General features: G+C 38.3%; 2 protein-coding genes across 3 annotated transcripts; one reads left to right on the top strand and one right to left on the bottom strand.

Annotated features, from left to right (window-relative positions):
- Positions 1-679: 679 nt before the first annotated feature.
- taok2a (TAO kinase 2a) lies at positions 680-19,500 on the bottom strand. Of its 2 annotated transcripts, none has more exons than XM_027141499.2 (20): positions 18,962-19,500; positions 11,770-11,910; positions 11,550-11,621; positions 11,076-11,177; positions 10,933-10,978; positions 10,607-10,703; positions 10,381-10,494; positions 9,554-9,645; positions 9,192-9,285; positions 8,033-8,114; positions 7,447-7,614; positions 7,108-7,314; positions 6,793-6,936; positions 6,372-6,608; positions 6,110-6,238; positions 5,399-5,602; positions 5,013-5,252; positions 4,504-4,716; positions 3,999-4,181; positions 680-3,898 (listed from the first exon to the last, which is right to left on the bottom strand). In XM_027141499.2, exons 2-20 carry the CDS (start codon positions 11,899-11,901, stop codon positions 2,960-2,962), a joined length of 3,495 nt encoding a protein of 1,164 aa, XP_026997300.1. In that variant the 5' UTR covers positions 11,902-11,910; positions 18,962-19,500; the 3' UTR covers positions 680-2,959. The 2 variants fall into 2 exon arrangements, with proteins under 2 accessions (XP_026997300.1, XP_026997299.1); XM_027141498.2 differs by having other exon boundaries at positions 4,495-4,716.
- A 2,851-nt stretch (positions 19,501-22,351) lies between these two features.
- Positions 22,352-27,938, top strand: LOC113639622 (serine protease 27-like). The gene is made up of 6 exons (XM_027141608.2): positions 22,352-22,511; positions 24,057-24,077; positions 25,910-26,072; positions 26,323-26,594; positions 26,865-27,010; positions 27,108-27,938. The coding sequence occupies exons 1-6, from the start codon at positions 22,451-22,453 to the stop codon at positions 27,372-27,374; spliced, it is 930 nt and encodes a 309-aa protein (XP_026997409.1). The 5' UTR covers positions 22,352-22,450; the 3' UTR covers positions 27,375-27,938.
- Positions 27,939-27,950: the final 12 nt, after the last annotated feature.

Consider the following 27,950-nt stretch of genomic DNA (forward strand, 5'->3'; position numbering starts at 1 on the left):
ATACAAAAGCAGTGCTTTTCAGGATCCTAGAGGGACAAATGTGATTTTTGGTGACGTTTAATATTAAATTTCACAGTAAAGGAGTGGATCCCTTATTTGGACACTGATCTGGTTCTTTCAGTACTGCATGTTAAAATAAAATACAAGGAGACATAATTAACATACTATATTTACACAATGTTACACAATGTAGATCACAACAGAAAGAGACATGAAAAACGACAAAACGCTTGTTTTTTTTAAGCATTTTAATTACTCGTTAATGAATTCTGTACAAGTTCTATAAGCCATTTCTTGAGATTTCCTGCTCTTGTTAAACCTGAACATTGTTTGGCCTCTTTATATATAGCACTTCTGTAAGAATCACTTTTCCCCCTCTCTAAACATGCTTTTACATACAAACATCCACTGAGGACATACTCCATCCTGTGTGTATCCACACACAGCCAAACACACACATTGGTCTTAGACATCAGCGGTTCCAATTTCCTTTAGAACAGCAATTTAAATCACACATTCTTCTGACCAGTCCCTCCTCTTGGCTTTACCTAGACCTGGAAACATAACCTTCAGTTCAGACACCATTATGAATCCAGCATGTTTTGCTGTAACACAAGCAGGGAAGGGAGCAGGCCAAAATGAATAAACTAAGTCCCGAAGAAAGAAATGCAGGACAGAATTGGAGCAAAAGAAAATTTATTAAAAAAAACAAAACAAAAGAGGCCTGGCACACACTGCATGTGTGGTATTGCACCTTGAAATAAAGAAATCACATTCAAGTAAAAGCTGGTGCCTGTGAGAATTTGGCAGTGTGGAGCCTGCTTCAGTTTAATGTGAAAATTTCTGTTATGTGGGACAAAATGCAAAACGTTTGAGTTATCATTGTAAACAGTGAAGTTTTGTCCAGAAAAGGAAAATAAATCCCAGCACAAAATGGTGCAACAAAACATGCTGGATGCGGTGTAAACATATACAATTATCTAAAAACTTTCTATACACTAAAATTCTCTTAAAATGTCCTGTACACATTTAATACTGGCTCTAAAATACTACAATCCCTTCAATGCACTGCTCAACAGACTCCTACCCTGAGACATAATAAGGAATGCTGGGATAGGTAGTCTTTCCTTTTTTTTTGCCCTTTCCCTAAAAAAAAAAAAAAAAAAAAAAAAAAGAGACCTGTCTCAAGTTCTCCATCACAGTAAGATCACTTGCATTTTCCAACTAGTGGTCAACATTGGCAAGAAAGGAAATAAAAATAAAAAAATAATAATAATAAAAAAATACAACAATGCAATTTAAAGAAAACAAAAGAATTAGTTTTGAACAACAATTACAACTGCAGTAGTTGAAATAACAGTATTTATCCATCTCTTACTTTCCAATTACTAGTTTCCATAGCAAAACTATGATTATCCTATACAAGAGTTTTGAGTTAGTGCTTTTATGTACACACACATTATATAAGTACAATATAGGTCAAAAGTGTTGAACAGTGAACAATCTTAAACCTGGCTGTCAAATCTGACAGGTATAATACACATAGATACTCACTCATATATAAATGTGCAATGTGTACGTTTGTATACAAATGGCCTCTGTACATTAGTGTTTGATGCACTGAACTGCAATCAGCTCTCTTATGGACATGTACATCAAATATACATTTGCCTTTGTAAACAGAGACAAGGAGATGCATTGACTGTTGTTATATACTGCTCTTTCCAATATACTAACACCGTAGGTGTGTATTACTATGTAATACAACCATGGAGAGAAAAAAAAAAGTCATTGACAGTTATTGCTCAGCCAGAGCTAATGAAACTGGCAGCATGTCTATATAAGGACAGCAGGCAGAGTAGCTTTAGGTTAGTCAGGCCTCTGGATGGCAGTGTGCGAAGTGAGCATGGTATAAAAAAATACAACAAATCAAAAAATTTAAATCTCCTTGTCCCTATTACAAATGTGCATTTTAATGGACCAGTATGTTTTTAGTAAAGTTTTAGTATAGTTTTGTTATATACATAACTACATGGCATACTTTTTAAGCACCCTCCCAGTTTCAGGTTAGTCTTTAAACCAACACTGTGTGAATTATGACACTAATGCCTCTCCTTTAATAGTAAAGCTCACATTAAATAGTTCTGGTATAAATTCCTGGACCATAAAGTCTCCAAGCAGAAACTGCTGAAACAGCACCATCACAGCACCAGAATTTGCTCTGTAGTACCTGTGGTGGTGGTGGTGTAGTGTCTACAGCTGCAGTACCAAAAACTGGTGTTGCAGCAATTTCTGTTTGAAGCTTTATTTGCTGATGAAGCCTAATAGAAATTCTCCACCTGCTCAAGTGTTGAAGAGACGTTAGTATTGTAAAATGTAACAGTTACTGTTATGTAGATCCTGTGGAGCTTGACAGTTCATTACTAGTGTTGTTTTAGTTATGAAGGTGTGCTACCACTACAGAGTAAGCAAATCAAGCAGAAAAAAACAAAAAAAAAAAAAAACGGAGGTAGTGTGTTGAAATTTCTGATTCCAGGACTACAAACATCCCTTAGCAGAGCCACTTTATGGCTACCCAGCCCTACAGTATTGGCACTGCTCACATACTCACGTTCTATTACAGATTCTCAAGCACCTACCATTCCTCTCTTATTTTGCCACACTTATCTTTCTTGCTATTCTTCATCCCCAACCTGTCCATTGGTAACCCTGAGAGATCTACCAATCTACCAAAAGAGTATAGGTGATGTCTGCCATATGCTGTATGAAACACTACTCAGAGCCAAAGTCACAGCCTCAGGGTATAGCTACCTGATTACAGTTAAAGGCGTGGAATAAAGATCACTAATTCCACACTAAAACACTACCCAAAGGAGTAATCAGCCTTCTAAATACTAAAAATACAACTCCAGCATGTCTCTTGTTGATTAAGCTCAATGTGTCATGATGCCTACATGCTTTAAGAGTAGGAGAGATGTGAGCCATTGGAGATGTGGGAGGTGACGGAGGTGCTGCGGCTCAAGCCTGCATCGCCGGATCCACCAGGCCCTCCTCCTGAAGCCGTCCGCCTTAGTGGGCCTGGGCTGTTCCTCAGGGCCATTAAACTAGGGCCCCTCACTACCAAACCCTCATTCCTTCCCCCGTAGCCACCCTGAGAAGAAGAGGAGGAAGATGATGATGGTGGGGACGAGGGTGAAAAAGAGACTGGTGGGGGTGGTGGAGGAGGAGGGAGCAGAGCCAGAGACTGTGAAGATGCATGGCTGGAGAGATGGCGTGAGTGAGCATGGGCATAAGAGGATGAGCGGTGGCTTCCCCCTCCATTGCCCCCCCACTCCCTTTCACGCTCCCGTTCCCGCTCCCTCTCTCTCTCCCTTTCTCTCTCTCGCTCTCGCTCACGGTACAGGTGCGGCGTGCTCTGATGGTGGTACTGCTGTGCAAGGTAATGAAGGCGATGATGAGAAGAAGAGGACGAGGACGATGAAGAAGAGGCAGATGACAGAGAACTGGGTAGGCCACGTGATACTGGAGTGTCAAAATCCCTATGTCCATCCCTTTCGTGCTCACGGCTTGAGATCGATATTGACTCCCCTCGGCTGAATGCTGGAGTGCTGTTCTGGCTTCTCCAGGATGGCGGTGCTCCAGAGTTTTGGACGCCGTGGGTCCAGTGACTGCCTGAGCGGGGTACAGGGCGTGACGGCCACCCACCTGAACCTGATGAGGGTGGGTTAGCGTAGCCCTGGCTGTAGGCCTCAGCTGGGATTCCTGTTAGCGCCATGTTGCTGAAGCCCAGACGCATACTCTCAGAGTCAAAGGCCTCAATTTCTCGAGCCTGGCGCTCTAGCAGCGTTCGGATTCGCTCTGATCGGTCGTTCTGGAGGGATAGCATCTCCTCCTCAATCTAAAAAGAAATATGACGTTAAATCAATCACTGATTTCTTAATATTTAAGTTTTAAATTGCAATATAAAAAACATGACTGTGCTTATCTGTTCAACTCACCCTTTGCTCAAGCAGTGCTCTGCGAATGGATACTCTCTGCTCCAGGTCTTTAACTTCCCTCTCGTGCTGTGTATCTGTGTGCATTTTGATCTTACTCTGGTATGCATTCAGTAGTTCCAGCTCCTGCTGCAGTTGCATTCGCAGCACCTGATACTCCGCCTCCTGCGTCTCATCCAGCCGCAACTGCAAAAGTGATCCCAAGAGAAGGAAGTCAGTAGAGACAAATTCTGAAGCCAGAAGTAGCAAGGTGTGGAAAATGTAGTTATCTGTGGTGACCCTATTGCTCAGTCAATAGCTACTGTAATTGACAGGAATATCAACCAAGGTATAACTCAACGAATTATAATAGCTGCTTATACCACTTTTCTCCAGCACCAGCAAAAAGTAGGTCACTTCCCCTTTTCAAAATATATAAAAACTCACTTATAATGAAAATAACTGGGCTTTTTTCTGATGTGTTATGTAGTATATATGTTAAGAAGTGGTATCTCCTTGCCTTACTCACAGCCTGTGTGGACAGCATGTCATTTATGGAGTGGTCATACTGCTCAGCGAGGATTGCTAACTTTCGTGTTTGTTCTTCCTTCAGCCTTTTCAGCACAGCTTTATGCTCAGACTTGGGTGTAGTCTCCAGCAGGTGGTTTCGTAGGGCCTTGTACTGTCGGGTCTGGATTTTACATGTGTCCTGAAACTGACGCTTGATCTGGAGCTCCTTAGTCTGTAAAAGGATATAAAAGTGACAGTGTGAGAGGGGGACAATAAGGATGATAGGACTTAATTTGCAAAACATAACAGGCCATTGTTACCCTAATAAGATTACATGTATTCACCCCCTTCCTAGGTACACTTAACCTTTGCACAGTAAGAGACAACAGGCCCTTTTATTTTATGATTTGCTAATCAGAAAATCATTGCTGCAAAACAAAGCAAAACAAAAAAAAAAGTCTCACATATACACAAAGAAACAATAAAAACCTGCTGCATGTGCATTCTGAAGAGTCATTGCTCTCTTACCTTCAGACTTTTAGGCTGCTGACGAACCTCCATGCTGTGTTTCTGCCGCAGTTCCTGCTCACGCCGCTTATTGTAGTCCATCTGATTGGCCAGCTCACTCTGGTGCTGTGTGCGGATAAGGTCGGCCCGTGTTTGCTGCACCAGGCCCAGCTGACGGAATTCCAGCTCCTGAGTGGACTCATGATGCCGCAGCAACATGGCGCACTCCAGATCCTTCTGAGTCTGCCGCTTATTCAGCTCCTACAGGGAGACACAAGGTGGAACAGAGATAAAGGGAGGAAGCAATGCCCACATGTTGTATTTCACAGGAGATGCCTGGTATGCTGTTTAGCATCTTTCAGATAAAACAGGTCAACCTTGTGATCTTAACTTAGGCCATGTCTCACCTCTCGGAGTAGATCCTGTTCCAGGTTGTGTCGTGCTAGCAGCATCTTCCTCTTATACTGTCGGCACTGGAGCTCATAATACTGTCTCTGGCGCCGCAGTAAACTAGCCTCCTCCTCCGCCTGGAACTGCTGGAGGCACTCCTTCTGCCTCACCAGCCATTCTTGCTTCTCCCGCTTAGGGGTGGACTGGTTCTCATTCAGCTCCTGAACACACACAAGACCAAATGTGAAAAAATTATATATAATTAATCAATATCACACAAGCAAAATCAGTTTGGTAAAAGCTCTGTTATACTCAATATAACATGACGATTGTTTAATCAAATTACTGGACCAGATATAACTTTTGTATAATAAGTCATTTTTTTTCAAAATCACCACATAAATGTTTGCTACTAAGTATGTGCACAAATAATCGCTTAATTACCTGTTAAATACAAGAAACACTACAGTGTGTAGGTACTTATTCCATACTAAACATCAGTATCAATGTGATACTGGACTGAAATGCTGGATCAATTTAGGTTCAAATTTGCTATATTTTTGATCAAGCAACCATGGACAATTAGTCTTTGTCTTAGTTTGCTGCCACAGAAGCTTGCAGAAAGCCGGCATGGTTATAGGCTTCATATCAGTATCAGATTTCTTTCAATTATCAGCCGATACCTAGAAATTCTAATTTCTTGTCAATCACACAAGGGTTAACCCTACCTCTTTAAGCTGCTCCTTGCGCTGCCTGTACTGGCGTTTCTGTGCCTCCAGCAGGTTGGTGAGCTCCTTCTTCTGCTGACCCAAAATGTGCTGCTGGAACTTCTTTTCTTCAGCCTGTGCAGCTTTAGTCTGAGGGTGAGAACAACAACATACAGCAATTTAGTTCTGAAAAATTTTACTCTCGTCCCTGTCTAAAATGTTTAAGAATTTCTCTCAAGACAGCTTCTTCCAAGCCTCCATTTAATCCTGCGTAACCGCTCACCTCTTTCTCCAGTATAGCCTGGTGCTTCTTGGACAATTTGTCAGCCTCACTGCTGAAGCTGTTCCTCTGGCTCTCCAGCTCTTTGTCCAGCCTCAGTTGGTGCTCATCCATCTCAGTCTTGAGTTTGTTTTCTAATGCCAGCAACTGCTTCTGATGCTGTCGCCTCATGCGCTTATAGCCGGTCATCTGTTCACGCAGTGCTGAGCCCTGTTCGTGTTCCTGGATCTGCCGTGTCACCTAAGACGGAAACGAGAGAGACGGCAGACAGATTATCAGTATAAAATGGCAATATTAAAAAGTAACTTTAAAAACAAGCTCTAGCAAACATATATTATTAACAGTGAAAAGTTAAACATCTGCAAGCACTGGGACAATCTAATGTTAAGTTAGGTAAAAATCACGAGAATGTCAAGTTTCTCACCAGTGAAGCTGTGCGAATGGTAGCAAAGTGGTCACGGTTTCGGTAGTGTGCTCTCCTGCGTGCTGCGGACGTCACCTGTTGTTGCTGCGGCTGCTGGGAGTCAATTTCCGGCTGGTATGGGTCATCGTATATATTATCAGGACCCTGCGATTCACACGCGCGCACACAGGAACACAATGGACACATAGGAAATTACCCTTGTGCTTTGACATTCAAAAACAGGCATGTAATCAGTGCACATTCCCACATGCTTAGACACCAGACAGCTAAAATAAATAAACTCACATACACGCGCACACATACAGATATACTCACAGTTGGCCGATGTATGATGGAGCTGTTGGAAGTTACGGTGTGTTCGCCTTCCCCCATCATGGCCATTTCAGCGCTATCATCCGAGCCGTCAGCCAGGCTGTTAACCGACGAGCTTTGGGAGCTGGCACTGATAGACATGGAGGGGACAGAGTGAGAGCTCTCCATGCTGTTGACTGTGCCCATCCGCAGCAAATACTGATCCACATCCTATACATACACAGCAGAGAAGTAACCAAACCAGGTTCTCATGAAACAAAAAAGAGACAAAAATAAATAAATAAATAAATAGATAGATAGAGATAGATAGATAGATATATTATATTTGCTCGAAAGACATGCCTCCTCCTCTTCGCCTCCATCTTGTGCAGGGCCATTGTGCGTTTCTTGGAAGAGGATCTTCTTCATCTTTCTGTACTGCAAGTTGTCCAGTTCCCTTACGGCATCTTTTGTACGCACTATAAGGTCCATCACCACAGACAGGGGGCGCTCTCTGCACAGGAACCGATGCTGCAGGCACAGAATATCCAACAGGTTTGTCTACCAAATAACTGACATTCATAATTTTAATTATATTGACTGACAAAAGAAATCATTATTAGAAAGGTGTCACAGATGTGACAAACCAAAAAACATTGCACTTTAAATCAATGACGTACGTAACAAGAATAAAAAAACAAAACAAATAAAACCTAGGGTGTGTATATTGTAAATCAGAGTTAATTTCAAGCCTTTCAACAACAGCATATTTTCAAACATGCGTGTGGACAGGCGGGTTTATGGCACCCAAATAATATAACTGATTAAAATGATCATAAAGCAAAACAGAAGAGAATTAAACTTCAACAAATGTAGAAGGTCAGACTGAAGAAAGTCACTAATGGTCCATTAGCAAAAGCCATTAAGTGTTCTGAGAAATGTGTCTTACATTGAGCAGCACATCAGAGGTAGGCCTGTCCTGAGGAATCTTCTGTAGACAAGAGTCTACAAAGTTACGGAAATAATCTGACCTAAAAAAAGTGCACAAACAATAGTGACAATTAGCCAGCAACTGGAATTTGGGGGTCCCTTTTGTGGGACCTTTCTTCTTTTGTTAGTGTGGATTATGGATCAATACAACCAACAGACCTGAATCCAAGGTGTCTGATTTGAATGACAAATTGATTTTAAAAACAAACAATCTTACACACTAAAGCCTTTTGTTAAAATAATCAAATTTCATTAAATGTGACAAGTGTCAAATTCAGGACACGGTATAAATATTCTAGAACATTTGACAAAAACATGACTGAACTGGGTGTTCTTTCACTAAACATTTCATCAAAAATAATTAGTCAATAAACACTGGATCAGTCTAATTCAGGAGCCGGCAACCTTAAACACTCAAAGAGCCATTTGGACCTGTTTCCCACAGAAAAAAAAAAAACACAGGGAGCCACAAAACCCTTTTGATATCTAAAATGAAGATAACACTGCATATATCATTTTTTTACCTTTATGGAAAGTATAGAAAAAACTGTAGTGTGTTGCATTTATGAAATCAATTTTATTTCTGCAAGCAAACAAATATTTTGAACAGTTGGAACTAACCTTAACAAAAAAGATGCTGGGTTGAATGTTACTGTCAAATAAAATGTTCAATGTCTAATTGAGTCCTCTCCGTATTCATGACATCAAAATTTTAACTTGCCGGCTGCAGCAAACCAAAAATGTGTGTTTCTGTGTGTCGGTTTTCGCAAGTCGGCAGTTATGACGCATATTTTGAGCGACAAAAAAATTAAACACAGTTTATTTTAATGTTACAAGAGCATCATAATCTTAGAATTTAATTTTTTTTTTTTTAAAAACTAACTAACTAAAATTAAAAACTTAAATATTTATCTTTCAAATCTACAGGGAGCTGCAGCAGAGGGATGAAAGAGCCATTTGCAACTCGCGGGTTGCCGACCCCCAGTTTAATTTTACTGGTATGTGATCAATAAAATAGTAAATGGTTTGGAATAAGCAGAGAAATCAGCCCTATGAATAAATAGACAACAGGAGAGACTCATGACGAGAAATACAGAGATGTATGAAGGGGTGCTCACCAGTGATTTGACGCCAGGATGGGGCTCTCGTTCTGAGCAATGTGATATAAGGCACTCATAGCGTTCATATTAAACAGGGGAGGCTTCCGCTCCGCTAGAGGGATAAAATCATAGCAACAGAATTAAAAAAAGAGAACACAACAATGCATAAGAGAATACAATAGGAGAAAAAAAAAAGGCAAACTGAAGAGACATACAAAAAGTGAGGGAGAGGATTGAGCTTGCCAGAATGGCAAATCCTTCTCTGCAAGATGCCTCTCAGGCACAATGTCTTGCACGCCACCCTACTGCCCTTAATGTCTATAAAGACGAACACCCACAGTATGTGTTGTAGTACTGTGTGTTACATTAGCTGCACTCACCCAGCTCTATACAGGTGATTCCTAGAGACCAGACATCAACTTTGCCATCATACTGACCCTCATCCATCGCTAGAATCACTTCTGGGGCCATCCTGTAAATTAGGGTGCAAAGGGAAAATGTCACACTGCTGGAAATCATACTGCAATGTCACAGTGAGAGATCCTGCCAGAGCTAAGCTATACTGAGTGCATGTGGATTATATAATAATTGACTAGAACTGCAATGCAAAAATATAACAAGAGAAGGTAAAACTATCTGTATATGCATATTTGAGAAAAGACACAAGGCTAGGCAGCATGAGGAGACCTAATGTTTAGCCTATAGAATTCGCATAAAGATGGCTCACAAGTCTGCTTTGGAAGAGGAAGCAGTAATTATTTGTGGGTGCTGCAGTCTGAGACAGGGTGTGGACTTTCAACAAGTTTATTTATAGGGCCCAGAGCACCTCTTGGGCAAGCCTTCAAATAAAAGCTTTTCTGTTTCAAATAGACATTTTCTAAGCCTTCAGTATGATTTTGACCTTGTTGGCTGTTCTGGTTCCACAGACACACACAAACATGGATTAACTTCACACTTAGTTTCATTATATAGTTTATAGCATCTAACAAATGACAGTTTGGAAATCTTGTCACCTCAGACTTGCTCATTGGGGATAAATACAAATACCTTTAAGTATATCCAACATTCATCTTTATATTAATCTTTATATCAATTGTTGGTTTTCTGTTTATGTTCTGTAAAGATGCTTTGAGACAATGTCAACTGTTCAAAGTGCTATACAAATAAATTTGAATAATTTTGAGCTATGTGCAGAAATGTGTCTCACCAGTATGGTGTGCCCACAAAAGAGTTGGCTGGAGCCACGATGGAGGCAGAGCCAAAATCTCCAAGCTTCACCTGACCCGGCTCAGTTAGCAAAATATTTCCTGCTTTCACATCCCTGTGAGAGAGATAGTGAGAGTTTATTGTTTTCCGATGCATTCACAACAATTCAACCTACAAAAATCATCAAAGTGTGTAGTCATTTGTCTGTATCTTGAGTAATAGCGCACCTGTGGATCATATTATGGGAGTGAAGGTAGGCCAGACCCTGCAGTGCACCATGGGTAATAGCAGCAATTTCCACTTCCTGTAGGGGCTTCTTATGGACTGCAGATATAAACAGATTAAGAAATTATATTAACACACACAAACATATACTGAATATATGAGTGAGAGAGAGAGAGAACAGTGGCAGTCATTCAGAGTTCCAAGTGTAATAAGATGGATGGCAAGAAGAACACAGGAGAGACAGGAAACTGGACAGACAGGCAAATCAGAGAGAAGAGAAAATGTGGAAGAAAGAATTAACATATGGAAGAAAGAAATCTCTACTCACCCTCTAAAAGATCAGAGGCAGAACCCAAGCAATACTCCATCACCAGCTATGAGGGAGAAAGACCAAAGAATAGAGAGAAAAACAGGTCAAAACCTATACACTGAATTACACACAACTGGAAAAACTTGCATGTGTACACTTACCCATGCTGTGTGCTCCCTCAGGTAGCAGCCTTTGTACTCAATAGTGTTGGGGTGTCGAAGTTTCTGAAGGAACTTCACCTCTTTAATGATGTCCTGCCATTTCTACAAAGAAATACAGACAGATGACGAGTAAAAACAACTGCTTAGGGTAGGACAAAAAGTTGAACAAAAGGGCTAACTTAATAGTTGTTGATTTCTCAGTTTGATGGCTGAAATATTTTGTTTGCTTGGTACTGATAAAACTTTTGCATCTAATTAAGCTTTGACATTTCTGCAGTTTTTTTACTTCTATAAATCAGATTGTTTGCATTAGGTGATAATATAATTGGTCATAAATGTATTCACAGATGCCTACAGTTTGGCTTTATCCCTGTTCAGTTATTAGACTGTTGGCATTTGATAAAATGCCATTCAGTTATACAGATGGAAGATCGTCATTGAATAAAATGCTAATATGTAGCATTAGCCGCTCACCTCATTAGACTGTTTGCCACTGTAAGACATTTTTTTGATTGCAACCACCTCGTTGGAGCGAACATCTCGTGCCTAGCAGACAAAAAAGTTAAATGAAGACTACAATACCAAGACAACACACACCGACTTAACATCACAGACCTACTGTTATAGCACTTTGTGCAACTTATTAAAGATTACTGAATGTACCAACACATTTCACTATGTTTCTTGCTCTTACAAAATACACAGCTCCGAAGCTTCCATGGCCGATCTCACGGAGGTCAGTAAAGAGTTTCTCGGGGTCATCCTTGTAGAAGAGATCTGCTACCTCAGGGTCTTTCAGACTCCCGGCACGGACACTCGCAGGCATGGCCAGCTCCTAAAGAAACACATGAAAATGCATAAAAGAAATCATGAAGCATTGTTAAAATCATATTGTATTTTGTGTACATTGTGTATACATCAAAACTTTGATCATTCTTCATATATCAATAGTTTTAATAGGATTAAAAAAGCGAGACTGTCTAATAAGTCTTTATATAATGCATGAGGATAAAAACAAGTAATATCAGTGTTAAATCAAGTAATCTGTTAAATAATCAGTGAAGATTATTTAACAGATTGTAAAGGGTAAAATAATAATTCAAAGAATTCTACTGGACAAGAGATGAATACATTGGTCCGATCTTCATTCTGATCTGGTGCAGATGATGCATTAGTGCCCGAGGCAGGTCGCATGGTATGAACAAGAACAAATGCCTTATTCAAACACAGTTTTATGATGGTCTATTTTAGCGAAGCTGCTCCCATATTTGCCCATGTTTTTGTAAGCTACGGAAAGACATGCCCTCAGTAAAGCTAATTTTTTAAATGCCATACACAGGCTCAGCCCTCTCTACATCTTACACTGACCTAATGCATACTTGAGGTGATAATCAGGCCTGAGTGACGTACTAAATAACATACGAAATGACTTCTGACAGATCTCCTTGTACCTTTGCTCTAAAAATACTGCATCAGTTCTAGGAAAACCATTCATTTGCTGTCCCCCCCCCCCCACACACACACTGTGTTTAGACAACTGAGATTATGAAAGGATGTTTGCAGGACACAAAAGAATGGAACGAATGGATTAAGGGTTAATGGTTTCAATTTTGTCAATGACATCAAGGCTGCAAAGGCTGATATTACAATATCTTCGTACTAAAGTACAGGAACAAATTGTAAGCAATAGACATAATGACTTAAATCAGCAAAATCGCTAGCCTGACACTACTGTTGTGTCTTCCAGCTGGGCTACCAAAAATGTCTCTGCCCTACCTGACAGGCTCCTTCATAGGGACAGCATTTCTGCTACATTCATTTTGCCCTGGCAGGACACCACATCAAAAATCATCATTCTCTTTCGGTATGCGACCATGACCCACTTTGTGTGTTTAAACCTCCAAAATTATACACTAGGGACTGACCGAGGACCACCTGTCCTCTTTCTGGTATGATTCTCTCCGTGATAGAATTAGTCTACAATGGTAGATTTTCAGTCGGTGCCTGAATGTGTGCTTGCTTTTTACTTTAACTTTTGAAAAATGCCTGCCAGGAGATCTACCAGGAATTTAGAAAATGTGTGTGCCCTGTAACTGGTGCTACACAATAATTAGTTGTATTATTTTTGTTGCAGTCTAAACTGTCTGAAATCTCATCTGGTACAAATATCACCTGCAATCAGTGTGACCCATTTGAACAGGATAAGCAGCATTTGCTCTAAATCTAAAACACAATAGGCTTCCTAAAGGTACCAGATATTTCGCTCATCTGACAAAAGTCCCTTTGAAGGTCTATACTGCGTTATAAAGCACATGGCTTCAGAAGCAGTCAATATTGCGTCCATACCGTAAACTTATCTGCCAGCCACAGAAGGTTTCCCATAATCTGTCAGCAGGCACATAAGATTAACTTGCTTTGTCTCCACTAACATTCACTCAAGACCCCTTTTTCAGTCCAGTCACTTTATCTAGCTGTGAAAATGCTGGTTGTGTCAAGACTTTTCAAATGTTTTCCACCTGGAATCTCTTGTATAGCAGTGCTGAGAGATTACAATCTTTAACATTGAGAAGGTTTTGGCCAGAGAAGTGTACAAAAGATATTAGACATGCGTGGGGGGGAAGACCTCTGAGGTGGAGACTACTCCTGTGATAAGATTATCCCACTTCCTAAGGTGAAACTAATGCCTACATGAATGCAGTCAAGTCTACAACCATAAAAGAGTAGGAGCAGCACCTACCTACCATGATGCACATAAAAAGTAATTTTTATGTGAACAATAGACACATCAAATGAAAGTATGAAAGGCGTAGCATTTGTGTTGCACACCTAAATGATAGCATAACTTTGGCCTTAGTATAACTTTGGCCTCTCCTGAGTCTGATGGAAAGTAAAGATGAAGAATTAGTCTATCACAAATACCTTACAGCACGGTGAAATACTTTTCTTTGCCTGTCCCAGGTTAGGAAGTTGGAGTCATGGTGCAAGGTCAGCCATGATACAGTACCATGGAGCAGAGAAATTGAAGGACCTGGATCAAGGGCCTAACAGTGGCACCTCGGTGGTATGGAGGCTTGAATCCCCGAACTTCACATCAACAGCCAAGAGCCTTAACCGTTTGAGCCACCACTGACCTAACTCTAGCTCTAACAGACTACAAATGCTAATAGGCTACGTGTAGTTTTCTTTTGTAAAATATTCATAGTGTTTGGATAACCTCAGTTTGGGCTGTTTATTAAAAGTTTATTAAAAGGAGTCTTCTTAAAGATATGATAAATGCTGCTCCAACAGACACCAGGTGTAAAAATCAGACTATCGCCATTTCAGTGGATGAGCCAAAAGAAGGTGGGATTGTGGTTATAATGAGTATTCCTCTGCACAAGTAACCCATTTTAATTGCACTGTCATCCACATAAAGCAGTAAATGGCTCTTACAAGAAAGGTCTTGGCCAGTGAGAGATATTACCGTCTAAGCACCATCTATATGCTCCCATCGGTCAACTGTATTCAGCTTCATTAAGGACCACAGTTGTTCATGTACATAAGTGCTTTCAAACATGGAGATCTACTTCTGTGTATTTGATCGGGAAACAGCTGCTCGTCACGATCATGATAAAACTCTAGGAACATCATCTCCCTATGCTTACTAATTGTACTGTATAATCATCAGCAGGCCTGTGAGGTTGTGTGTAAATTAGCATTGTGTCTCCGTCTGTAGATATATGCAACACATCACGCACGTTACATCTTTATATCAGGAAAACTTACCAATATTTACATACAAAATACCAAACGATAGCTGGCTGTATCTACAATCTGTATTTTTGCTTAATTAACTGTAAGGCCAGAAATGCTGGAAGCTATTAGGAAGTTAAGGAGTAGTTACTGACATGGGTGAAATCTTCAAGCACACGGATGTTATGGAAGAAATCCTATCATAAATCAAAAATGTGTTCTGTATTTAAGTGGGTTTCAAAAAGATTTCAGACACACAAACAGCCTCAAACAAATGGTAAATGATCCGTCTTTCACCCAACGTTTCAGAGTTACGTCTGGGGTCACGATTGCAGCACTGTTCTCCACAAAAACAAAGTCGTCTTCTGGGACTTAAACAGACAAGTTTGCACTGCTATGATGGGTGAGGATCTTTATTTATTTTTTAATTTATTTTATTAAATTAGATTCTCTCTCATTACCGGACATGGCAACCTTGTATAGGATTTTAACCCTGGGGTATACTTATTCAAGTCATGAGGTATAAACTTAACTAATTTGCTTAAGAGTCGCTTCATTATTATCAGACATTATTACCAGAAATTCTACATTGAAAGGGCATTTCAGAGACAGTATTGCATATCAACAGCTATGCTGTATTGGGTTTGTGGATGTTTTCATCCAAAGTGTCAGCATAAGGTCATTTTTTACTTCTTTACCAGTAGTGTAGATTCTTGTCCTTGTCAAACTAAAAGCGTCACTTAACGACAGTCAAACACTAATGGCTAGTGAAGGTATTTAGCCTCAGAGGAAAGTACAATGCATACTCACATGATATCCTACACAAATAAGTCAGTGGCCAAGAGAGAAAGATTTTGCGATCAGGTGAGTAACAATAAAGGCGTCAGACTCATTTTGAAACGCTTCACCGTGACTCACCCGTTTTCTGTCTTGACGGAGTTGTCGTTTTTTTCTCTCCCAGTAATGTTTCACATCTCACGTAAAAAGAATCAGGTTTAGCTAGTTCCTTTATTTGCTCTACATTTAACTTGGTACATGTTTAAAAGACAGTTGACTTGATTAATGAGTAATTTGGCAGTCGGAATTACTCAACAGGTGTGACAGATGAAATGGTAAATTTGACGCTGGCACGCTCATTATTTGTCAGTATCTTGATTAAAACTGAGGCTCCTCTATCATTTTACAGACACTTTACATGTCACAGTCAATCCTGGGAGCAGAGATTTGTGAACACATTCAGGAATAAATAATAATAATAAAAAAAATCATTAATATCCACCTACTTAATTCAAGCCCAACTCTTGGGAGGAAAAAAAAAAGTCTTATATTTTTATGAATTATCTAATTTTTTGTAGCAAATGTACTAATACAGTCCCATTTTGGTACAGGACACATGACAAAAGAAAAGACACTGAACCACAAACAAAAGACAGAAATAGCACAATCTCCACAACAGGGCATAAAACAGGAAGAGAGGCTAAATGAGCCAGTTCCAGGACAGTCCACTGGGAGAGGCATTTTAGTGGAAGTTTCAAAGATACAACAGCAAAAATGTTCTGGGGAAGGCAATTCCACACTGCTTTCCCATGAGAGCCCATGCTAAACAAGACTTTTGTGAAGGCTGTAAGAGCTTTTATGTTAATCATCAGTGGGACACATTTCCGTCATAAATGACACCCAGGCTGAATCAGACAGCAAAAAAAAAAAAAAAACCTGTGCCAAAAATACAATCCCCAGAGCTTCCTGATTTCATGTAATCTGTCTCCTCCTGATATAAGAACATGGGTCAATTTCAGAACTAAAAGAACATGGCATGAATTATTTTTATATTGTGATTATAAAATAAAATCATATCAATTTGAAGCACATTACACAATCCGCATTTTGAACTCCTTTCCTGTAAGGATCATATACAGTGTGTGAGATCTAAATTTTTACACCAACAAACCTCCAAAATTTCACTTGAATACTTCTGCTATTTTACATACATGTCTGTATGCTGAAATAGTGATTTTTTTTTATGGCGATGTGATGTGTACTATGACTATGAGTTGGAGACATGGCAGAAATACCATATTGCAGTTCTAGGATACACACAATGTACTGGGATATACAGGTTGGGTAACAAACTGCAAGCAAAATGAGTGCAATTGTGAAAAACCTGAATTCAGTCATTCAGTGGCCTAATGGTTAGAGAGACTGACTCTTAACCCATAAGGTTGTGGGTTCGAGTCTTGGGCCGGACACGACTGAGGTGCCCTTGGCTGCCCACTGCACCGGGTGTGTGTTCACGGTGTGCGTGTGTTCACTGCTGTGCGTGTGCACTTTGGATGGGTTAAATGCAGAGAATGAATTCTGAGTATGGGTCACCATACTTAGCCGTATGTCACGTCACTTCACTTTATTTTTGTAAACAGCCTAAGACCGAAAACTCAAAGTGTAATACACTAATAACTTTCGTAATACACTAATAACTATTGTAACTTCTTGTTTTTTTTTATTGTTTCATGTGAGTATAAGTGGGTCAAGTGTGAATAATCAGGATTGTGAAAAGCAGCTAAAAGTGCAGTCAATAGCGTGGGGATGGGCCACTGTGATATAGCCCTCTATTCACATCCATTCACAAGATCTAAAGGCAGTTCACATGCAAATTTTGTCTCCTACCGCCACAGCCAATACACATATCCAGGAAGCCAAGTTATCAGAATTACAACAATGTGCCCAGTCTATGACAGCACAAAGCAGTATTAAAAGGCTTGGAATGACCTACAAAAAAGCAAACATGTTAAATGTTAAAGGATGCAAGTTATTTCCTGTACTGGGCTTCATGACATGAGAGGGAAACGAAGTCAAAGGCCTACACAATAGGAGCTGCTTGCCTGTGTTCAACCTCTTTCTATTATGTACTTATTGTCATGTGACCTTTATAAAGAGGCTCAGTAATCTATATGAACACTACCAGCATAGTCCCAAATAACGCTGTATGGTACAGAAGTTATAATTCATACCCTACATTCTGCACATGTGCAATTAGGAGAGCGTAATTCCAGCTTCCATGTGTTTTCCACTGACGTCTGGATCCACCACAGGGTTTTTTTTCCTGTGGGTTTGATGCTGATTGGTCCCAGACAAACCAACATGTGTTCATCTCTCTTACTGGAGTCATTGGAAGGAAGCACACTTTTAAAATAACCCCTTCCTCCATTAAAAATGGAAAGCTGGCACCCCAGTCAACAGCCCATTCTGTCTCGTGCTGCCAAATCAAACTTCAAATGCTACCAGAAACGATCGTTGTACCGAAGCTGATAGAAAAGAAAGCACATCTGGTACTTTAGAAGGAGCAAAAAAGTCGGTTCAGGCAAGGACCACCAACGCTGTAACATCAAATGCTACCTGGGTTTTTCCCAAACTGTTATTGGCTCATAAAACATTTTTATTCCTTTCTGTAGCTTAGGTGATACAATCAATTGTGCTTATAATATTTTGTACTTTTTTTGCATGTAAATATGAACACAGTATGGCTTTAAAATGATTTGAGTGCATAAATGTACTCGTATTTTAAATAGAACTTTTACATGCAATTTTTTAGGCAAGACATGACAAACCGAGAACCCTTTAAAATACTAAGCCAGGAATAAACAAAAAGGTACCAATTTTCTCTGAAAATGTCAGAAATATTAATAAAGAAAAATGTGTGTGTGTGTGTGTGTGTGTGTATATATATATATATATATATATATATATATATATATATATATATATATATAAATAATCAGTGATTCCAATAAACAGGTACTATATATTACTGAATACTTTTAAATAACGTTCCTATTTTTATTTTTATGCCCAAGTTTGTTTAAGTAGTACTGGTTGGTCAAAGCCACAAATCAAACAAAAACATTCACTGCATTGAAGCTGGAGACACAGCTGTCTGGACCTGGCTTTTAGTAAGAAGATCCCAAGCTGACACACTTCCTATAAACCCTATTTTGCAAACTAATGTCATCCTTCCTGGTAAAGTCTGATAACAAACCCGTGTGCAACTTTCCTGAGATGGAATCCTGCAAATTCATCTTACTGAACGTCCTGTCAACACGCGAGCTGGAAAAGCTGCGGGGGTTAAAAACAAGAAACAAAACCACAATGTAGCTTACCACGGCTTACAGTTGATCCCGTCGTACAAAATAAATCCTTATTCGTCTCCCTTCAAAACAGCAGCAGTGTTGTTTTTAGTGCTGCTTGGAATGACTCACATGAAAATATCACCCATAATCTCTAAACTAGCTAACGTGTGCTTCCCTTTTCCCAACTATGCGTTAGCTAAACACTTAGCCAGCTGGCTAGCTAACGCCTTGCGTCTTGCTTTGGTGGTCTAAACAAGCTAGCTAGTTAGCCAGCTAGCTAAGCTAATCCTGATCCCACTGTGACGTTACTAACTGTCCGTTAGCTAGCTAGCTAGCAGTTTTGCTTAGCTAGCTAACGGTTTCCAGTCTCAACACGGCTGGTTTTCCTCTTCACCCACTCCGTCTCCTATCATATTGTACAGTTACAGCCGTGTTCCCGAGTGCTTTGTATCATGTTAGACCGAGTGACTCTCTCTATTTGATTGTCTAACCAAAATCTCGCCCCTTTTTTGTTCAGGAAACGAAGATGGCTACGTGGGGCGGGAGGCAACCGGAAGAAGGTTCGCGAGGTCACGCTCTCAAACATTTACTTCCTGTGGGGCTGAATCCCAAACAGATAGATAGTACACTAGATAGCGCACGACACCATCTCATAATAGACCATAGATATCTATGATAATAGACGTGGTGTCTATTTAAGGAAAAATGTGGCATTTGGGCCTCGACGTGCCATAAAACTTGCCATTTTAAGAAAGGCAGAAAGACGGATTTGCTTTTGAAGGAGCGTGTTAATGATGTGTTCATTTATTTATTTTACTAGCTCTATTTAATCCATTTATAATAATAATAATAATAATAGTTGTAATAATAATATTATATTATATTTTAAGGGACGCAGAGATCTGAATGAAAAATAAAAAAGCTGATTGCATCATTTAATTAACTTTTACAAAATTTTATATACTTTTTTCTTTTCTTTTTTTATAATATGTAACATGTTTTTAAACTTTACACGTATTTATGTTTTTACAGTTTATACAGGTTTCCTAACGCCTAAGGTGTTAAATAATAAACATCATAAACCCAAGTAGCTTTACATTGAAAAAAGTACTGGACTTTAATTTTTGTCTTATTTAATATTAATACAAATAAAAATAATAAAGTGTCGTATTGCCACATGGTGATTTCAAATAAACGGGATTTTGCGCATGCGCACACAGACAGGCGCTTTAATAAGACGTCAGAAAGTTTCACCAGCTTCTGATGGCATGAGCCATGGTAGATGCAGAAACAACTAACATCTATGGACTAATTAAAACAAATTTCCTTTATGCATATTTATAGGTGCAGTTTGATTTTGAAACTAAATGTCTGCAATTAAAATAAACACTTTTTTCCCCAAACTGGAGCAGGTTAAGCGCCAGTATTATTCCCAGAGGTAAATAAAATTGAATTCTTGTTCTTTAATTTCAAGATAATATTAGTCTGTGACATTCATTGACGTAATTCAATGATGCTCTTGAGCTGTTAGAACAATTGGCACCCAGAAATGGTGTAAGTGCATTTGGACCTTTTCTGTGATGCAGATTGTGGTTCTCCTTTTGTGGAACCAGACAACAGACTGCACAAAGTGCATACTGATGGTGTACTGTGGGCTAACGATCCAGGAACACTTCTGAACACTCCTGCACATGGCCCTTGTATAATACTCTCACATAGAAGCTGTTCCAGAAATGGCGTGCACCCAGTTGACTGGATCTGGTGCACTATCATAATGTTCCCCCATTATGCAATATCAGTGCAATAAACTTACATTTAATTGTTACCACCTCCATCCAAGTACACTCCTGCATCTCATTCTATTCTGTTCCATTCTACCATCTATAGCACAACTGTACATAAAATTTATTTAAAAATTGTTTATTTTATTATTTTTTTTACATATATTTATTTTTTTGGCATTCTCATCTTGTCTCTGTACTGCGTATGACACTAAAACAAATTCCTTGTATGTGCAAGCATACTTTAAGCTTACTTAAAGCTCTTTTTGATTCTGATTCTGATCTGATACCCAAAATACCAACCTCTCTCCAGAGAATGCTAAACAGTGGCAAGTCCCTATCTACACAAAATGGGCTCTCCACCTTGTCCTGGAGTCTCTTAAGGTCCCTGGAGTGTGTTAAGGGCCTACACAAATAGCCAAATGGATCTCTAGGGTTGTATTTTTGCTAAGTTCAGCAAAAGGCATGAGAGAACTGAAAGCTTCAATGATAACCTCACCTTGTAAGCATTAAGGTTCAAATGACTTTGGGGTGATCTTATGGTTTGTACCCTACACTGCTACACAGACATCCAGAGTGCTTTGTAATTCAGTTAAAAGTACCAACAAGTCAATAATTAAATGAGAAGTTTAAAGCTAAAGATGACTGTATGACAGAAATGTGACAGTGGCTAAACTGAAAGAAGCAAGTTAAACTTTGTTTTGTTTACATAGACAATTTATGAGGAAATTTTAAATTGTTTAGTTGTTTTCATTTGCTCAAGAGACTTCTATTACCATAAAATGATATATACAGTAACGCTTTACTGATGGTATTTAGCATAGAATGAGCCATGCAGTAAATTAACAGTAGAAACTTTGCAAAATTTAGCAGTTATGAATTATTAGGCAGTAACAATGAAATTGAAGTAGTGTTAACTTGTCCTATTGTCCTATGAATGAGCTCACTTAAAAACAATTCAGTGATACTCTGAATACTCATTCTGTTACTCTCAACGGGTGTGGCAGAACGAACAACACACAAAAAAAAATTTCATTCTTACCCTCTGAGAGAGAGAATGGGACGTTAGTAAAAATATGATCATTTATTGTTTATTAAAAGAAACCTTTATGGAAAACACCCATTATTTTTGATGAGAATTACACAGATAGTTAGAGGTCTAATTTTCTTACATATTAAAAAGTCTCAGTAAAGCATGTACAGCAGACATACTTACATCCATGCTGTCTGTCATTCACAAATTAGATTGGTCAGTAAATTATTTTAAAACTTGTGAAATTGAAGGTGAAAGAAATGTGACTCAAGAATATTTCTAGAGAGACTTTATATGACGGTATACATTTAATATAAACTGCCTGTCTCACAAGTTCATTACAATTTAATTCTAAGTGAGTTATTAAATGCTTTTGACTACAGAAATTTTCATAAAGCAGCTAAACACAAATTCAACTGACACTTGAGGAACCACTCCCTGTTATGTAATATATTGAATGACTGTGTGGATTGTATGTTGTTTTTTAATGCAGATTGTATTGTATTGCTTTCATCAAGTGATTATAGGTTAAAGATGTGGGTAGGGGAACTAGTTCTAGTTCTCATGAGGGTGTGTAACAAGTGACAAATACAGTAATGGGGTGGATACAGTTCGTTCACATGTGCTTTGCATATAATACAAGACATATGCAGACATAAAATCAAGACACAGAAGACATCCTGAAACCTTAGCAGACACAAGACCATGGGGATTCATTTGTGGAATGTTGTGTGTGTTGTGTTAGCTGTACTCCTTAATTCAACAGGTAAGTGAATAGAAAATGCAGGTTCTGATGAATATTCCATTTAATCTATCATATGATCAACCTGTAAATATATCAAAGACTTGTTTGTTGTAATTTTGTACTAGAAATTACAATATAAAACATTTTTTATACAAACAAGTAATCTAATTCAATAATATCTAATTAAATACTGTTAACTTTGCATACTTAATACAACTGTTTTGATGTTAAAAATTGGAATTTTGAGAAAGATGATTCTGTTAAAACAATATGGTTTAAATTCTTCCACTTTAAGCCATCTACTTAGTAGCATAACTACAATGCAAAAAGAAATCTTGGAAAGTGAAAATAGGAATAGATATTGACAGACAATGTTTCTTCTTCTTCTTCTTCTTTTTCTTATGCTTCTACTTTAAAAAAATGTCTTACATTATCTTATATTTGGTTTATTATACCGCCTCGGCCTTGTGTGTGTGGAGTTTGCATGTTCTCCACGTGCCTCGGGGGTTTCCTCCGGGTACTCCGGTTTCCTCCTCCGATCCAAAGACATGCATGGTAGTTTGATTGGCATCTCTGGAAAATTGTCAGTAGGGTGTGATTGCACGAGTGAATGAGAATGTGTGTGTGCCCTGCGATGGGTTGGCACTCCGTCCAGGGTGTATCCTGCCTCGATGCCCGATGACGCCTGAGATAGACACAGGCTCCCCGTGACCTGAGGTAGTTCAGATAAGCGGTAGAAAATGAATGAATGAATGAATGAATGAATGAATGAATGAATGGTTTATTATAAATGAAAATACTAGTTAACTTGAAAACTGTAATTTACTCTATTTGATTCACTAGCAAAGATTTTTTGAATCTTTTTTGCAGCATGAAATACCATTAAAATATACTTCAAAGAGGAAGGAAGCAATTAAAGAAAAAAGTTTCAGATATTTGAGACACCTGATCTTGCTGTAATTTTGAGCCTGGTCAGCCTTATCAGTTGGTACCACTTAGTGGTAGCAAAAACTATAAACTTCTTTAGAACTAAGATCAAAATAAAGGCCTAACTCTTGTTGAGATACTGTACACAGAGTGTCTTTACTTGATGTATTTTGTTTTCGCTCCATATTCTCTTTTTCCCCCTTTGTATAATTTATTTTTAATATAAAAAACTAAATCAAAGTAGTTGTACTCTATAGATGTTTAAATGTAAATGGAATTTGTTAAATTTACCATAATAAATTGATTATTTGTTTTAATCATGAAGAGAACTAAAAACTGTGGCAAATAATCAACTGCAAAAATAACATTACCCTATAGAGAACACAATACTTTTCTTATTATGTCAGTGATGTTGCACTTTGTTCTTTACACAAACTATCCTAGGCAGTAATTAATGATTCTGGTTTATTTACCACCATAAACTATTACTAATGTTATTTTGCTATTATTAATGATATTTTTTACTTATGTTAGCTAATGAGGTATTTAGAAAACAAAAGCTAAATATACAGTTGTTAAACTCTCTGACATCTTTTATTTAGCTTTGAGCAATGTTCTTCTCTCTTCCTTTTCTATTAGGCTCACTCGCCCAGCTGGATGGTAAGTTCTTGATTTATCATTTTTAAACAAAGGTTACATACTATATTTACCAGTTTGTTAACTAGCACATCTGCAATAAAGTAACATGAAAGTATCATATAATTAATCTTAAAGTTAATTACCTCAGTGAAAGAGTCAGAGTTTGCAGAACAGTGCTAATTCATCACACATGGTCAGTTTTCTGTAACTTTCACAGGGTTTATATATTGCCAGTCTCACTGTTTTAACTCAATAATAAAGTAAATAAATGAACAGTGCATCCCTGTAATGAACAAACAGCACAAAACAAACATTGAGACAGTATAAGACTATGAAAAAGTACCACATAGTGTACATGCTCTTATCTGGACCATAAGCATTCTGGAAATCAAATGGCTGCAATCTAAATATTGATAAAAATGAAGAATTATTTTGTGAAATACTTGAGATAATTGATTCATTCTCTTCCTCACTTTTCACATCTCCAAAACTGGAAACAGTGAAACATATAAATACACTAACGTAGTACATTATTACATTGTTATATGAATATATGTTATTATATTGTGATTTGTGTATGTATTTACATCTTTTAGAAATTATGTTTGGTATCCAAATCTAGTGTTACACAAGAAAGATACACAATCCAAATAAGGGACACAGACAAACGTAAAAAACAGAAGTTTAAATCAAAAGAAATAGGAAGAAAACAGAAAAAACATATGGCTTAGTAATGGATTTAATTTAACCAAAATACTAACCAGAGGCATTTAGCTAAAGCAGAAAACAAATATTGTATTGGCAATTTTTTTCCATCATTTTGTTAACATAAGTTGTGCTAAAAAGCTTAGTTTAAATTATTTTACTAAGCAGGTCAGTGCTTCAAGGTTAAACCGGAGGTAAATTTAGCCATTGTTAGCCTAGCAAAGGTTCTCATGGTTGCTAGTTAGCCTGACATTTTAACAGATAACACATAATTCTCTTTTGTTCTTGTTTTTCTTCAGTGGAAACATTGGCATTATATATTTATTTGAATAAATATGGTTAAAATGTGTATATAACTGTACAACACAGGCTTTAAGACTTTTTAATAAGTCCATCCTGTAGTGTCATTAGAATGTAATGTAGCTGTGATGTGTAATATTACACTGTGTATATTAATCTGTTTTCTGGATTTTTTAAAAATGGTTTTAAATCTTACTATGTCACTATGCCTCAGTGAAATTTTAGCTATTTCAGAGCTTAGCTGATTTTAGCATTGCTAATATTTGGATGCTATTGCAACATTTCCTTTACTGCAGTGCTAAAGAAACTACTAATAGGAACTGTGTTTGAGAAAACAAAACACTAACACACAACTACTCAAGAACTAGATCTATATTTAACAGAAACAAAGCACAATAATGATTAAATTAGGTAACTTATTAACTACATGACTAATTACTAAAACTGAACTATGTATGAAACATACAACAAAAAAGACTTAAACGTGCAAGGTTGCCCTCTGCTGGTCTGTTAGGGAAGCGTCCAAAATATCCGAGAAGTGCATAATATAGTCGACAACTATATAGCAGAATGCCAGACCAACAGGATGACACAGAACACACACACACACACACACACACACACACACACACACACACACACACACACACACACACACACACACACACACACACACACACACACACACAATGACCAAATTTGTCAGTGGCCGGAAAATATTTTCAAATAAAGTGTCTTTCACTACAATCCGGTGTCTGTGGTATAATGTAATGATGGTTGTTCTTCTTAAAGTACAGTAACATTTCAGATAGAATAAGGATGTTTGTGATCTTTTTCTTTTCTCCCAGTTTGTGGTCGGCCTCCATTGAACAACAGGATTGTGGGTGGTGCAGATGCCTCTCCTGGATCCTGGCCTTGGCAGGTCAGCTTTCAATCAGGTGGCAGCCATTTCTGTGGTGGCAGCCTGATCAATGAGATCTGGGTCTTATCAGCTGCTCACTGTTTCCAAAGGTATATACAGAGCTGTGCTTTAGAAAGTCTAGAATAACAACACAATAATAATGTACTGTAGGTACTTGCATTTTCATAGTCTACAACACATAAGGTATCTCATAGTTTACAGTAAGTAAATTATTATTGTTTATTGTTAATGTAAAACATATACAGATTTTGGATATGGAGTGACAAATTAAATGATAAACCTATTATGTCTCAATATCTCTTCCTATTATGTCTCAATATCTCTTCCTTTCATTTTCAGTATTACTGCATCTAATGTCAAAGTCCTGCTAGGACTGGCAAATGTGCAGGGGACTAACCCTAATATTCAGCAGAGAAACGCTAGTAAAATTATCAACCACGAAGGCTATAACTATAACATTACCCTTTACAACGACATTGCACTGGTCCAACTCTCCTCTTCAGTGACATTCAATAATTATATCATGCCAGTGTGCCTCGCAGCAAGCAAAAGTTCTTTTCCTGGAGGTACTGAAGTCTGGATCACAGGATACGGTCAAGTTGCTTCTAATGGTGAGTGACACATAGTGACACAAAGCCACCTGCTTATTTATTTAGTTTATATCAACGTGTCAAGTTTATTTGAAAATAAATCCAGGAAGCAAATGAATCATTCCTTGCTAGAAAAATCCAGTATGGGCCAGCCATTTCAATCCAAGCTGATCAATCAAGTACAAGATCTTTCACTGTTTCTGAACTGCTGCAACTAATGTAACATCATAGACATGACTAAGGAAGTTATGTAAAAGCATGTTGGTAAAACTTAATCATGGATATTCACAGTGAGTCTGCCATACCCTCAAACCCTGCAGGAGGTGCAGGTGCCTATTGTCAGTAACAGTGACTGTACAAAGGTATATGGATCGAATATTATCTTAGACAATATGATATGTGCTGGCCTATCTAAGGGAGGAAAAGACTCATGCCAGGTAAGAAATCTAAAACCTGCCATGTTAATTTGGGACAAGGGACAGTCTAATGGAGTTGCATAGCAGACATCTTGCTAACAGTTTATTGTCCATGCAGGGTGATGATGGAGGTCCACTGGTGGTCAAGCAAAACACAACCTGGGTTCAGGCTGGGATTGTGAGCTTTGGCAATGGCTGTGCTAAACCTAATTCCCCAAGTGTGTACACCAGAGTGTCTCAGTACCAAGACTGGATCAACAGCAAGATCAGTGGCAAAAATCCTGGATTTGTTTTATCAAACAACAGTCATGGCTCCCCCAAACCTTTCTGTCTGTTCCTTTCTTTTCTTATCATCCCCTTCCTTCCCTTCCTCTCTGTCTTCTAGAGATGTCAGTCAAATTTTACACACAAGCACAAATGAAAGGAGTAAACTTACATTACTGTATATTATTTATTATAGTTTATCTGTTATATTATCATGTGTGTGTGCCCTGCGATGGGTTGGTACTCTGTCCAGGGTGTATCCTGCCTTGATGCCCTGTGACCCGAGGTAGTTTGGATAAGCGGTAGAAAATGAATGAATGAATGAATGTTATATTATCTTCTATGTCTTACAGAATGTCCACATTTAACTTTTACTTGAGTACATAACATTCTTTACTGCAATACATTTTAAAAAGGGACAGTTGAACTGTATGTGAATAAAAGAAGTAAAACCTAAAATCAAGTAAAATTAAAGTCAAGTTTAAAGAGCATCTAACAGAAAGTTAGCTAAGCTTATTGTATGCTAGACATTTTATCTGTCCTACATACGAGCAATACATTGCTAACATTTACCAATTTACCTTAAGTACTTACTTTGAGTAAATCAGCATTTTTGTATAGAATATGAAGTCCATACACATATATGGCAAATTAAAAGAAAACAAATAAACAAAACTAACATAAAGTGTCTTATTAT

The sequence above is a fragment of the Tachysurus fulvidraco genome, chromosome 15, assembly GCF_022655615.1.
Source record: "Tachysurus fulvidraco isolate hzauxx_2018 chromosome 15, HZAU_PFXX_2.0, whole genome shotgun sequence".
Taxonomy (NCBI): domain Eukaryota; kingdom Metazoa; phylum Chordata; class Actinopteri; order Siluriformes; family Bagridae; genus Tachysurus; species Tachysurus fulvidraco.